The following is a 13,320-nucleotide window of genomic DNA, read 5'->3' on the forward strand; positions in this document are numbered from 1 at the left end:
TTTCAGCATACGGTTTAGAGCCGCTAAGGTGCCGGTTTTCAGGCAGCTGATCAGGTTATGAGGTGTCAGCTGAGGCTACTAGCCGCTTGAAGGATAGCACTGTTTCTGTATAGCGCACGAGTACATTCCGAGTTATGGTGGCTTTGAACTGCTTTCTATAATTCCACACTTTGAGGATAGACATTCCTCTTATTTCGAAATCTAGAACATTCACCACTCCTTCAAGTAAAAAACATTAACGGCGTCACTATACAATAACGGCTCAGACTATCAATCTACAATCAGGGTAGCATGGAAAAACAGATTTATTATTCTTAATTCCAAATGTGCTTAATTGTCAATACGTGTAGTCAACATTGTGCCTCCAATACAAGTGCAGGTCTATTTTAAAAAACGAATCATTTTGTGAAAATGCATCTTGCTTCTTTGCACAATATTTACTGCAGTTTTGCTTCATTCACCCAGTAGCACAGTCTTGCAAAGTTCAACATTTGTGAAGCGCAGTGTACAGATGTAGCGCTTGGATCTGTGGTGAATACGTTTAAACAGACATCCATGCTGCTAGCCTCATTGGCTGTCTCGCGGGCAACTACAGCATCTTCATTTGAAAGCCATTCTGCGTTCTACAGGGTTCGCGTGTGGGAGTAATGGGACACCTGGTGATTAATTGTGGTCATTTTACTGCCCTGTCACCGGTAATTTCAACATTTCCGGTCCTCTTCTTGTTTCTCCTCAGGCGCTGGAGATCGGCGTGCAGTCCATGCAGCTGGGAGAGGAATCCTTTTTGCTCACAGACGCCCTGTATGCCTTCGGTCTCCTAGGCAGGTAACAGGTGGCCTGATATGCTTGTTCTGTTGGTCGTGGCAAGAACGAATAATATTAATGGCAATCTAGAGGTTAAAGGGATATGGTGCAATGAGTGCACCACTCGATATTCAATTTATATTAAATTGTATATTCGAATATGAATTTAGAACTCGAGCAATCCCTTGTCATGTATACAAATTAAACTTCAACGTGTGATTGTAATTTATTCTATAACCCTGCACCCTGAACGTTATGTTTGACACCAGTCACAATAAGATAGATCACGAGTAGGAGTGCATTAACAGGCCAAGTGTGTGTGCAACGTTTGTGAACGTCTGTAGAAATCTTTTCAACTTCATGTGGTTTGCCAATGTTTCCATTTTGAGATTGGTGTGAAAATCGCGACATTTTATAGCGCATACACACATATCCTTGTTAATGCTAGCAAATGGTTCTGCGGAGAATATACATGGAAGGAAACCGTAAGAGGTAGATTTATAGAATGGCAGCCAGGCTGTATATCTGCCTGGGCAGTGAAGTTCCCGCAGACGGTACACTGCCCACCACTCTCAAAGGTCCTCACCACAGTGGTGGAGGTCTTGTCGCCAAGACTGATCCCGCTGGGTCAGCCAAAGTCTCATGCTGGCCTGGCAGGAGAACTTTCAGGGAAAATGTAATGCCGGCCAGTCGTTGGTCAGTATTTTATGTTGTATTTGAGAAACGAATCTCTGAAACATGGGAAGTTACTGCAATACAAAACAGAAATGTCCCCGGCTCTTAGAGAGTTGCGCAGTCCTCCATTCCTCACCATGGTGCTTGTTGAGGTGCTGGTGGCCTTGGGGTCATTTCCGTCAGCAGACACAGCTAAGGAGCCACCATCTGAAACAAAGCAATTTGTCCAGCATTAAAGCTCGGGTCACAAGTTCTGTGAAGTAGAATCGAATCCCACTCTGCCCAAAGGACTGTTGCTCCTACACTTGGAATTCTAGGTGTGGGAACTCTATACCTGATTTTACTGACCACAAAATCTGGTCCCTACTACCTGCCCGACCCTCTGCCAAAACACAGGGGGAGCATGTAATGCTCCACCCTTCCAGACAACACCCTTCACTTCCAGTCCCACCACCCAGACCCCAGACCTCCACTGCCCAAAATGAATAGGCCTAATCACACACTCATTTACCACCATCTAAAAGCAGGCGATAAATGCATGCAATACACTATACGGGTCTGGAATGCTCCACTAAGTCCGGCCCACACAGTTATTTTCCACTCTTTGGGGATTTAACTTGTAGCAGGAGGAATTATGTGAGAAGATTTCCATCAGCAATGAAAATTCTGGCCGCCTGAATTTCTACATACAAAATGTTCTTATTAGTATTGCGGCCAACATAGGAGAGGGAATGGTTATGTTGACAGACATTTCGTCACCTTCGAAGTGACCCAATTTTTCTTCTTCTCTTCTACAATACCATTGTGCATAGAAAAGCCCAGAAATAAGTAAACAAAGAACAATTCTGCACAGATTTGTCATCATGGAAATATGATGAAAATGTGAAAGTAGAGTAAATTGCCCTCCAAAGTTGTGTTTGGCTGAGTGAGATTATGTTAGCATGAAAATGATAATGATATGTAGAAAATACATTTTCCATGGGAAAGAAAGTCGTGAACGTACACGGACTGCAAAATCGGGCACTGCACAAATATCTGCTGTGGAAAATCAAAAAAGCACACACCATGTGGCACAACCGATGAGATCATATTCTGTCACTCACAGCAATAATGGGAAAGAATCGCTGTCAACAAATGAAGGCAAGTGACCGCTGCAGTGGCAGAGCAGTATACGATCTAGAATCCATATGTAATTTGCCACTGTCATCCTCTCCAATGCTGATGAGGCTCCACTGCTTTGGATTAGTAGCCATAGAAGGCACTCCCAAGGTGAAATAATAGTATCCATTGGTAGGAACATGAGGTTTTTGCACTGCTATGGATGTTGTGCTCTCTGCCCTTTTCTTTTTGTTTCTGAGATTCTCTGCGCATCTTCCCTCTGTGAACCCAACATCTTTGAGTCCACGGAGGGTGCTCCACATTTCTGTTCACACAAGTGTATCCCCACCCTCTGTGCATGGTAACTACTATTCCTTGGGTACACTGAGGATTGGTGTTGGTTGATCTGTAGTGCAGACTTGTTGTATGTACACTCTTGGCAAAGAGTCTACTGACTACCTATGAAGAAATACTTAGGGCCTCCTTTAGAGTTTGGCAGACAAGATACTCCGTTAAAGCTTGACCTATCCTGCCTGCTGTATTTTTAGTGACATAGGATGGACAGGATATAATGGACAGGACATTCATGACGTTTGTGACGGAGTATCCAGTCTGACAAACTCTAAATCAGGCCCTAATTCCTCCCTTACTGGACTCCTTCACTTCACCCTGCATAGATGCAGCAACCTGTTACATATGATGTGCATGGAGTTATTGTGTTTCAATGATAGATATGAACATTTCTGTGAAAGAAGTTGCAAAAAATGATGAACAAAAGATACCAGATCCTCATCGTCCTCTTTTATCTTCTGGAGGCTAAAAATAATACTATGAGAGCGAATCGTACGGAGATGCGTACGGCATCTCTGCCAAAAAGGTAGTGTAGGAGTCGGGTCAATATTCTCTAAGTTTAACAAGATTTTATTGGCCCTGTAATTTTATAGAATTCAACCCTTACTATGGTTTGTGCACCTACATTGCGAACTTTGTGCACCTGCTTTGCATCTCTCTTTATTTCTGCACTATATATCTTTACTAATTTCTCCTCCTTTCTTAAGCTTCTCACATCTCCCCTACAACCCATGAGTTCCTCTTGTGCAAACTCCTCATTCTCTGTCTAATACTCATCGCTGCATTGTTCTTGTTCCACTCAGGGACCCTGATATCCCAGCCGAGGCTTCGCTGTTGTACGAAATAACCCTTTTAAGGATCCAGGACAGACCGAGCCTTGGAGCCCTGACAGCTGCAGACTGCATTAGCCTTGTAAACCAGAAGCGCGAATGTGGTAATTTCCACTTTGAGCGTGAGGAGTACAGAAGTGCCATGCGTTCCTACAACCGGGCTCTCAGCATTCTGGAGTCACCTGAGCCAGGTACAGAGTGGGTCATCCACGTTTAATAAACCATTCTTTACATAATGCCACTGCACAACTGGACCTCTAGCGCTACATCTCAAACAAGACACAGAGACATGCCGAGGGAAGTGCACATATGCTTAATGTAAATGAGAGCCAAATCCTAATGTTAAATAACACTCAATAGACCTTATGCACCACCGCTTGTGCAATGATCTGACCATCTCTCTCTGTTCAGCCCTTGCTAGGTCTTGTGCACATACATTGCTCACTCTGCATGGTTCGGTCTAGAGGTGACTCTATTCCCACACAAAACATACCCTTGGTTGAAATGAAAGAAGCAGACGACTGATTATAAGTGCCCCTTTACTTCAAATGGGGCCAGTAACAGCTGTTACTGGCCCCATCAGGATTAGATGATCTGGAGAGACATGGGGGGTGGTGGAGGGTGCACATTTTAACCAGTGCACTTTGCTTGCTGAAATGCAGGGTTGTAGCTTATAGCGCTGCGGATGCATTGGCAGAAGATCCCAAAGATGTGAGGCCCATCGCACTTCAATTATACCTGTTTATACTAGCAAAATGGCGGATAGGGAGGCCTCTGCCATATTGGAAATCTTTCATAAACACATGGGTGCGAACTTCAGCCTTTCATATTAGGGTTTCTGAGGCCACTTCTACAAGCCAGGAGCCATTACAAAATTCTTATCAGTCGTGGAAATGATGGTGGTGGGTACAGAAATACCTGGTGGTTCAGCTCATCTACTGCATCAGGAAAATAAAGAGAGTCCCCTGATTTACAAGTTGGCTTTTGCAGAGAGCTCAGTTTAAATGTAGAGGTACGGCATTACTGGCCTTTTTGTATACATTGAAAAAAAGGATTTTCAGGCCTTGACAAATTGAATTACAATACAAATAAAAATACAAAAAATTAATAAATCTACAATCAGCGTCATGCCAGGCAGTTTGACCTAGCACTTCAAGCTAAACTCTTCCTATAGAGGGAAGAGCTGGGTTTGAAGATTTATTTAAATTTTAATTTATTTTTTTTATGTTCAGCAATCAGAAATGGTTACCGCACCTGACATTTCTAACAGAATGACCGTGAAAAAACATACGCAAGAGCGCAATAAGCAAGGGGAATATGTAGGTCCTAGGACACTACACTGTGCCTGACTGGGGATGTATTTAGCGCCCAGAAGGCCTACTTTGTTCGATATACTATATGCAGATATATTATCAAGTATGTTTTCCGTAGTGCAACAGCAATAGTTGTTCTTTCAGTGCGGTTTTCAGCTTCTGGAGTGAGCCGGTGGCCTTCCCAATAGAATTGGCACAGCAGGTAATAGTCACAAAAATGGGAAAAGGCGCCCGCTGTTTAGGTGTAGCCAGAAGGTTCTGCTTAACAGGTCAACTGTTGTGCCATGGTGCGTAACTTGATATCATGCAGCATGACAGCAGAGAACCAGACTCTATCTATTTGCACTCTGACAGTAGTTATTTACACGATGCCCAGTTTCTGGCACTTAGCTGTCCTATTTGGAAGTGATTGGTGAAGGTAGGGTGTGTGCCAGGGGAGATTAAATAAAGTCTTTGTTGCAAAGTTCAGAACCTCATCTAGAGAAGATCAGGAGTAAGTAGCTGGGCTGTTCAGGAGCCTAGGGTAGTTGTCCAGTCTGATGAAACCAGAGTGTTGACGAGTGATTTGGCAATGCCAAATTGAATCCCTGAGCAGATTTTCAGATATTTAGCAACTGGAAGCATGCTGCAGTGGCTGTACTGGTGATTACATCTTCCTCTTTATAAATGGGATGAACAGAACACAAAGATTCTTGGCTGATGAGGTGAATTTTGATGAATCAGGAGGAAATAGGATATCGGTGGATGGGGGAAGCTGCAAAGGAGGATGGAAAGACTGGCACTCATTTTTTGGCAAGATTTAGAATCAATGACCATAATATCGTCCAGTGACAAATGGCTGTGAGACAGAGACGTGCATCGAGGGCAGTGTGAAAGGTTTTTTCAGCAAAGAGGTGTTTGGGAAGCCAAAGGAGGTAATGACATTACCAAGTGACATGGTGTAAAGAGTGAAAAGAAGAGGTCCAAGGACTGATCCTTGTTGGACTTCGCCTTGTAGAGGAGTAGACACAGCTGTCTCTCAGTCCCAGGTGACTGTGAATCAGTGGACCAAGAGGTAGGAGGCACTCATTGTGTATGGTTTTATCCCAAAATTTCATTAACAAAATTATTGTAGGACAGAAACATTGTGACTTAAATAAGGTTTACAAAAATATCGCCCCATTAGGTGTAAATTTTGTGTTATGAATGCCAATGGACAATATGACTGTGCTCAATATTTAGGACACTATGGTGGTCATTATGAGTTTGGCGGTCCTGCTCCGCCACGCAGGCGGTGGCGGTAACACCACCGACAGCGTGGTGGGGTAGGACTGCCAAATTATGACCACGGCGGTGAATGGGCTGCAAAGCAGCCCGTTCACCGCCTGTACCGCCAGGGCGGTGGGACCACCGGCGGGGGGCCACCTTATACTGCCAACGGTATTAAGAGTCTCCTTTCCGCCAGGGATTGCCTGGTGGCAACCCTGACAAGATATCCCTGGTGGAAAGGATACTGGCGACAGTGTAGGAGGCTGGCCTGGCTTGTAGTGGGTACCAGAGGTACTTACACCATGTGCCAGGTCCAGTTATCCCTTATTAGTGTAGAAGAGGTGTTTCTAGCAGCTTAGGCTGATAGAAGGTAGCTATAGCAGAGCAGCTTAGTCTGAACTAGGAGACATGCAAAGCTCCTACTATACCACTGGTGTCATATGCACAATATCATAAGAAAACACAATACACAGATATACTAAAAATAAAGGTACTTTATTTTTATGACAATATGCCAAAAGTATCTCAGTGAGTACCCTCAGTATGAGGATGCCAAATATACACAAGATATATGTACACAATACCAAAAATATGCAGTAATAGCAAAAGGAAGTAATGCAAGCAGTGTAAAGTTACAGTAGATTGCAATAGGAGCACATAGGTATAGGGGCAACACAAACCATATACTCCAAAAGTGGAATGCGAACCACGAATGGACCCCAAACCTATGTGAGCTTGTAGAGGGTCGCTGGGACTGTAAGAAAACCGTGAGGGTTAGAAAAATAGCCCACCCCAAGACCCTGTAAGGTAGGTGTAAAGTGCACCTACAACCCCCAGAGAGCACAGAAGTCGTGATAGGGGGATTCTGCAAGGAAAACCAACACCAGCAATGCAACAACAGTGGGTGTCCGGACCTGAGTACCTGTAAGACAAGGGGACCAAGTCCAAGAGTCGCGACAGTGTCGAGAGTGGGCAGGAGCCCAGGAAATGCCAGCTGAGGGTGCAAGGAAGCTGCCACCGGATGGAAGAAGCTTGGTGTTTTGCAAGAACAAAGAGGACTAGAAACTTCCCCTTTGGAGGAGGGATGTCCCACGTCGTGAAGAAGCTTGCAGAGGTGTTCCCATGCAGAAAGACCGCAAACAAGCCTTGCTAGCTGCAAGGGTCGTGGTTAGGGTTTTTGGATGCTGCTGTGGCCCAGGAGGGACCAGGATGTCGCCACTTGGATGAGGAGACAGAGGGGGCACCCAGCAAGTTGGGGAGCCCTCACAGAAGCAGGCAGCACCTGCAGAAGTACCAGAACAGGCACTTAGAAGAGGAGTGAACCGGAGTCCACCCGAAGTCAGAAAAAGGAGTCCCACGACGCCGGAGGACAACTCAGAAGGTTGTGCACTGCAGGTTAGAGTGTCGGGGACCCAGGCTTGGTTGTGCATGAAGGAAATCCTGGAAGAGTGCACAGGAGCCGGAGCAGCTGCAAATCACGCGGTACCCAGCAATGCAGTCTAGCGTGGGGAGGCAAGGACTTACCTCCACCAAACTTGGACTGAAGAGTCACTGGACTGTGGGAGTCACTTGGACAGAGTTGCTGAGTTCCAGGGACCACGCTCGTTGTGCTGAGAGGGGACCCAGAGGACCAGTGATGCAGTCTTTTGTTGCCTGCGGTTGCAGGGGGAAGATTCCGTCGACCCACGGGAGATTTCTTCAGAGCTCCTGGTGCAAGAAGGAGGCAGGCTACCCCCAGAGCATGCACCACCAGGAAACAGGTGAGAAAGCCGGCAGGATGAAGTGATACAAGGTTGCAGAAGTCGTCTTTGCTACTTTGTTGCGGTTTTGCAGGCGTCCTGAGCAGTCAGCGGTCGATCCTTTGACAGAAGGTGAAGAGGGAGATGCAGAGGAACTCTGGTGAGCTCTTGCATTCGGTATCTGAAGAATTACCCAAAGCAGAGACCCTAAATAGCCAGAAAAGGAGGTTTGGCTACCTAGGAAGGAGGATTGGCTACTAAGAGAGGTAAGAGCCTATCAGAAGGAGTCTCTGACGTCACCTGATGGCACTGGCCACTCAGAGCAGTCCAGTGTGCCAGCAACACCTCTGTTTCCAAGATGGCAGAGGTCTTGGGCACACTGGAGGAGCTCTGGGCACCTCCCCTGGGAGGTGCAGGTCAGGGGAGTGGTCACTCCCCTTTCCTTTGTCCAGTTTCGCGCCAGAGCAGGGCTCGGGGATCCCTAAACCGGTGTAGACTGGCTTATGTGGAGATGGGCAGCATCTGTGCCCATCAAAGCATTTCCAGAGGCTGGGGGAGGCTACTCCTCCCCAGCCATCACACCTATTTCCAAAGGGAGAGGGTGTCACACCCTCTCTCAGAGGAAATCCTTTGTTCTGCCTTCCTGGGCCAGGGCTGCCTGGACCCCAGGAGGGCAGAAACCTGTCTGAGGCGTTGGCAGCAGCAGTAGCTGCAGTGGAGACCCCGGAAAGGCAGTTTGGCAGTACCCGGGTTCTGTGCTAGAGACCCGGGGATCATGGAATTGTCTCCCCAATGCCAGAATGGCATTGGGGTGACAATTGCATGATCTTAGACATGTTACATGGCCATGTTCGGAGTTACCATTGTGACGCTGTACATAGGTAGTGACCTATGTATAGTGCACACGTGTAATGGTGTCCCCGCACTCACAAAGTCCGGGGAATTTGCCCTGAACAACGTGGGGGCACCTTGGCTAGTGCCAGGGTGCCCACACACTAAGTAACTTTGCACCCAACCTTCACCAGGTGAAGATTAGACATATAGGTGACTTATAAGTTACTTAAGTGCAGTGGTAAATGGCTGTGAAATAACGTGGACGTTATTTCACTCAGGCTGCACTGGCAGGCCTGTGTAAGAATTGTCAGATCTCCCTATGGGTGGCAAAAGAAATGCTGCAGCCCATAGGGATCTCCTGGAACCACAATACCCTGGGTACCTCAATACCATATACTAGGGAATTATAAGGGTGTTCCAGTATGCCAATGTGAATTGGTGAAGTTGGTCACTAGCCTGTTAGTGACAATTTGGAAAGCAGAGAGAGCATAAACACTGAGGTTCTGGTTAGCAGAGCCTCAGAGAGACAGTTAGTCATCACACAGGGAACACATACAGGGCACACTTATGAACACTGGGGCCCTGCCTGGCAGGGTCCCAGTGACACATAGACTAAAACAACATATAGACAGTGAAATATGGGGTAACATGCCAGGCAAGATGGTACTTTCCTACACAACCCCCCCCCAAACGAAGGACAATAAGACTAGCCATGACCTGATGAGTCTTCATTGTCTAAGTGGAAATATCTGGAGAGTCCATCTGCATTGGAGTGGGTACTCCCAGGTCTATGTTCCACTGTATAGTCCATTCCCTGTAGAGATATGGACCACCTCAACAATTTAGGGTTTTCACCTTTCATTTGTTTTAGCCAAAGTAGAGGTTTGTGGTCTGGCTGAACAATGAAGTGAGTGCCAAACAGGTATGGCCTCAACTTCTTCAGTGCCCAGACCACAGCAAAGGCCTCCCTCTCAATGGCAGACCAACACTTTTCTCTAGGGGTCAACCTCCTGCTGATAAAAGCAACAGGTTGATCCTGGCCCTCAGAATTGAGTTGTGATAAGACTGCCCCTACCCCTAATTCAGATGCATCAGTTTGGACAATGAATTCCTTGGAGTAACATGGGCTTTTTAGAACAGGTGCAGTGCACATGGCCTGTTTGAGCTCCTCAAAAGCTTTCTGACAGCTAGCTGTCCACAATACCCTTTTAGGCATCTTCTTGCTAGTGAGATCATTAAGTGGGGCTGCAATGGAGCCATAGTTTTTAATGAATCTCCTGTAATACCCAGTGAGGCCTAGGAAGGCTCTCACCTGGGTCTGAGTTGTAGGGGGAACCCAATCCATGATTGTCTGGATTTTCCCCTGAAGTGGTGCAATCTGTTCTCCACCTACCAGGTGTCCCAGATAAACCACTTTCCCCTGCGCTATCTGGCACTTTGAAGCCTTGATAGTGAGGCCTGCCTTTTGCAGGGCCTCTAAAACTTTCCACAGGTGGACCAGGTGATCATCCCAGGTGGAGCTAAAGACAGCTATATCGTCCAGATATGCTGCACTAAAAGCCTCCAACCCTTGCAGGACTGTATTCACCAACCTCTGAAAAGTGGCAGATGCATTTTTCAAACCAAAGGGCATTACTGTGAATTGGTAGTGCCCTCCAATAGTAGAAAATGCAGTTTTTGCTTTAGCATCCTCTGATAATTTGATCTGCCAATACCCTGCAGTCAAATCAAAGGTGCTTAGATACTTGGCAGATGCCAGTGTATCTATGAGCTCATCTGCCCTGGGTATAGGGTGAGCATCAGTTTTTGTTACCTGGTTGAGACCTCTGTAATCTACACAAAACCTCATCTCCCTTTTTCCATCTTTTGAGTGAGGCTTTGGTACACGCACCACAAGAGAGGCCCATGGGTTTTCAGAATGTTCAACCACTCCCAGATCAAGCATTTTCTGAACTTCTTGCTTTATGCAGTCCCTGACATGGTCAGGCTGCCTATAGATTTTACTTTTGACAGGCAAGCTGTCTCCAGTATCAATGCGTGTGGGGCTGAGGAATGATCCTTGAGATATGCTGCATATGATGTTATTGGGTTTGGAGGTGAAGTGAGGCAGCCGTGTGCTCTGAGTACATCCTGTAAGGATGGAAGTCGATCCATTTGAGGACGTCCTCTTGTATGCCGAGTTATGGAGTCTGTTGATGAGGGTGTGATGGGGTACAATGTGGAATGCTGCTGAGAGGTCGAGGAGGATCAGGGCCGCAGTCTCGGTATGATTGAGGAGTGTTCTTATGTCACCTGTGGCTGCGATTAATGTGCTCCCCGTTCTGTGGTTGGCTCAGTATCCTGATTAGGAGATGTCAGGCACGTTGTTTTGTTCCAAGTAATCCGTGCATTTGTTGATTGATGGCCTTCTTGGGTACTTTGGCAGGGTAGGGGAGCGGAAAGATCTGTCGATAATTTTTGAGTTTGCTGGGAATGGCAGACGGTTTCTTTAGGAGGGGTCTGATCTCTGTGTGTTTCCATCTGTCCAGGAAGACTGCAGTGGTGATGGAGGTGTTGAGGATGCTGGTGAGTTCTGCGCTGATGTGAGTGGTTTTGAGGTTGAAAAAGTGGTGGGGGCAGGGGGCTGTGGGTGCTCCGGAATGGATGGATGACATGATGGCCAAGGGGGATTGTGTGGTGAGCAGTATCCAAGTGGTGATCGTTCGGCTGGCGTGCACTGGGTGATGGAGGCTGTTGAGGTTTGGAACTGTGGGTTGGCTGTGGCAGTTATTGTATTTGGTGGCAATCTTGCTGTGAAAATAGGCCAAGAGGGTGTCAAAGAGTTCTTGGAAAGAGTGGATTGTGGTTTCTGTGGCTGCTGGGTTGGAGAATTCCTTGACTATTTTGAATAGTTATTTTCTGTGGTTGGCTGCTGTGTCGATGTGGGCTTTGATGGCTTCTCTCTTTGCTTCCTTGATTTGCTGGTGGTAGTTGCTGAGGGCTGCTTTGTGGGCGGCTCTGTAGGAGGGGTTCTTGGTGGATTGCGATTGTTTCTCAAACCTTTGCAGTGGCGCATGGTGGTTCTGAGCTCTGGGGTGTACCAGCTGGCTTGTCTTGAGGTTTTGTTGGTTCTTGCTTGCTTCAGCGGGGCAACTCTATTGGTGCATTTGGTGATCTCAGTGGAAGAAGTTCAGGGCGGACTGTGCTAGGTCTGATGAGGCTTTGGGTTGTGAAGTGCTGAGGGCCTGAGTCCTCTGTATTTCTGCTACTTTGCACCGCTGCAGTGGAAGGAGCTGTGGTGCCTGATGATGTTGTGCTGTGCGCTGGAGATGATGAAGTGAACAATGGTGTGGTCGGAACACGTGAGTTCTGTGACATGAATGAATTTGACTCTGTCACTGGAGGCGAAAATGCGGTCCAGTGTTTGTCCAACTTTGTGCATGGGTTCGGTGACTAGTTGGGCGAGGCCAATGTTGTTCACAATCTCCAGGAGAGTGGTAGAGTTGACGTCACTGGGGTTGTCGATGTGGAAATTAAGGTTGTCGAGTAGGTTGTAGTGGTTGGAGTCGATGGCTAGAGAGGCAATGAGTTTGGGATGGCATCGCAGAAGGCTGGCTGAGGTCCTGAAGGTCTTTATACGAGGGTGCCGCTGACCGTTGTCTTGGTGTCAGTTTGTAGTTGGAAGTTGAGGTGTTCCATGAAAGGTGTGGGGTCATCGTTGGTAGCGATACATCCAATGGTCTCTTTGATGGTGATGCCTCCATGTTTGTTGGTGCAGTCTTGGTGTATCATCTTGTAGCCATTGGGTGTTGCGGTGGCAATGTCGGGGTTTGAGGATGGGTTGAGCCAGGTTTCGGTGATGAAGGCTACATCAGGAAAGAGGGAGGTGACATTGTTCCAGATTTCCATTGTGTGTTTGCAGAGGGATTGGCATTGAACAGGATGCACTGGAGTGGTTCCGGGTTGTTTGTGGTCCTTCGGTCGGGTGTGGCGCAGGCTCCTGGGTGGACTGGTGGTCCTGCGTTGCAGGAGAAGCGCAGTGATGGCAGGTGAAGGGTCCTTTGGTTGCTCGAGAGGAGGAGGTGCAGCAGTTGCTGTTGCGGCACCCAAGCTCCAGGCTTAGGAGCTCCTCTGTAGTGTAGCAGTGGGTGGTGGGAGTGCCAGGGTTCCAGGAGCCAGGCGTGGTCCGGGCACAGACAGGCACAGATGGGCTTGCCGTTGGCACATCCACAGTGTGCGTCCGCTGTGCGGCTGTGCTGTAGCCTCCATTAAGTACTTCCTGGGGGAGGGAGAAGCACTGGGTAGTGGGAGGAGGGAGGAAGGAAAACGGCGAAAAGTGGGCAGTGGGTGGGAAGCTTGCAGGGAAGCCAAAGCTAGGAGAAAAGGCAGAAATGAGAGGTAGATAGCTATGAAAAAAAGCAGAAATGAAAGGCAAAATCTATAAGAAAC

At 47.3% G+C, this 13,320-nt stretch overlaps 1 protein-coding gene across 1 annotated transcript in view; it reads left to right on the top strand.

The window, feature by feature from the left end:
- Window positions 1-13,320, top strand: part of LOC138284148 (uncharacterized) — a 285,937-nt gene that overhangs the window by 66,599 nt on the left and 206,018 nt on the right. Inside the window, exons 3-4 of the mRNA XM_069222631.1 lie at window positions 737-825; window positions 3,732-3,949. Of these exons, the coding sequence (XP_069078732.1) occupies window positions 737-825; window positions 3,732-3,949 (307 nt within the window). The remainder of the gene's footprint in view (window positions 1-736; window positions 826-3,731; window positions 3,950-13,320) is intronic.

This window comes from Pleurodeles waltl, chromosome 3_1, assembly GCF_031143425.1.
Source record: "Pleurodeles waltl isolate 20211129_DDA chromosome 3_1, aPleWal1.hap1.20221129, whole genome shotgun sequence".
In the NCBI taxonomy this organism is placed as follows: Eukaryota; Metazoa; Chordata; class Amphibia; order Caudata; family Salamandridae; genus Pleurodeles; species Pleurodeles waltl.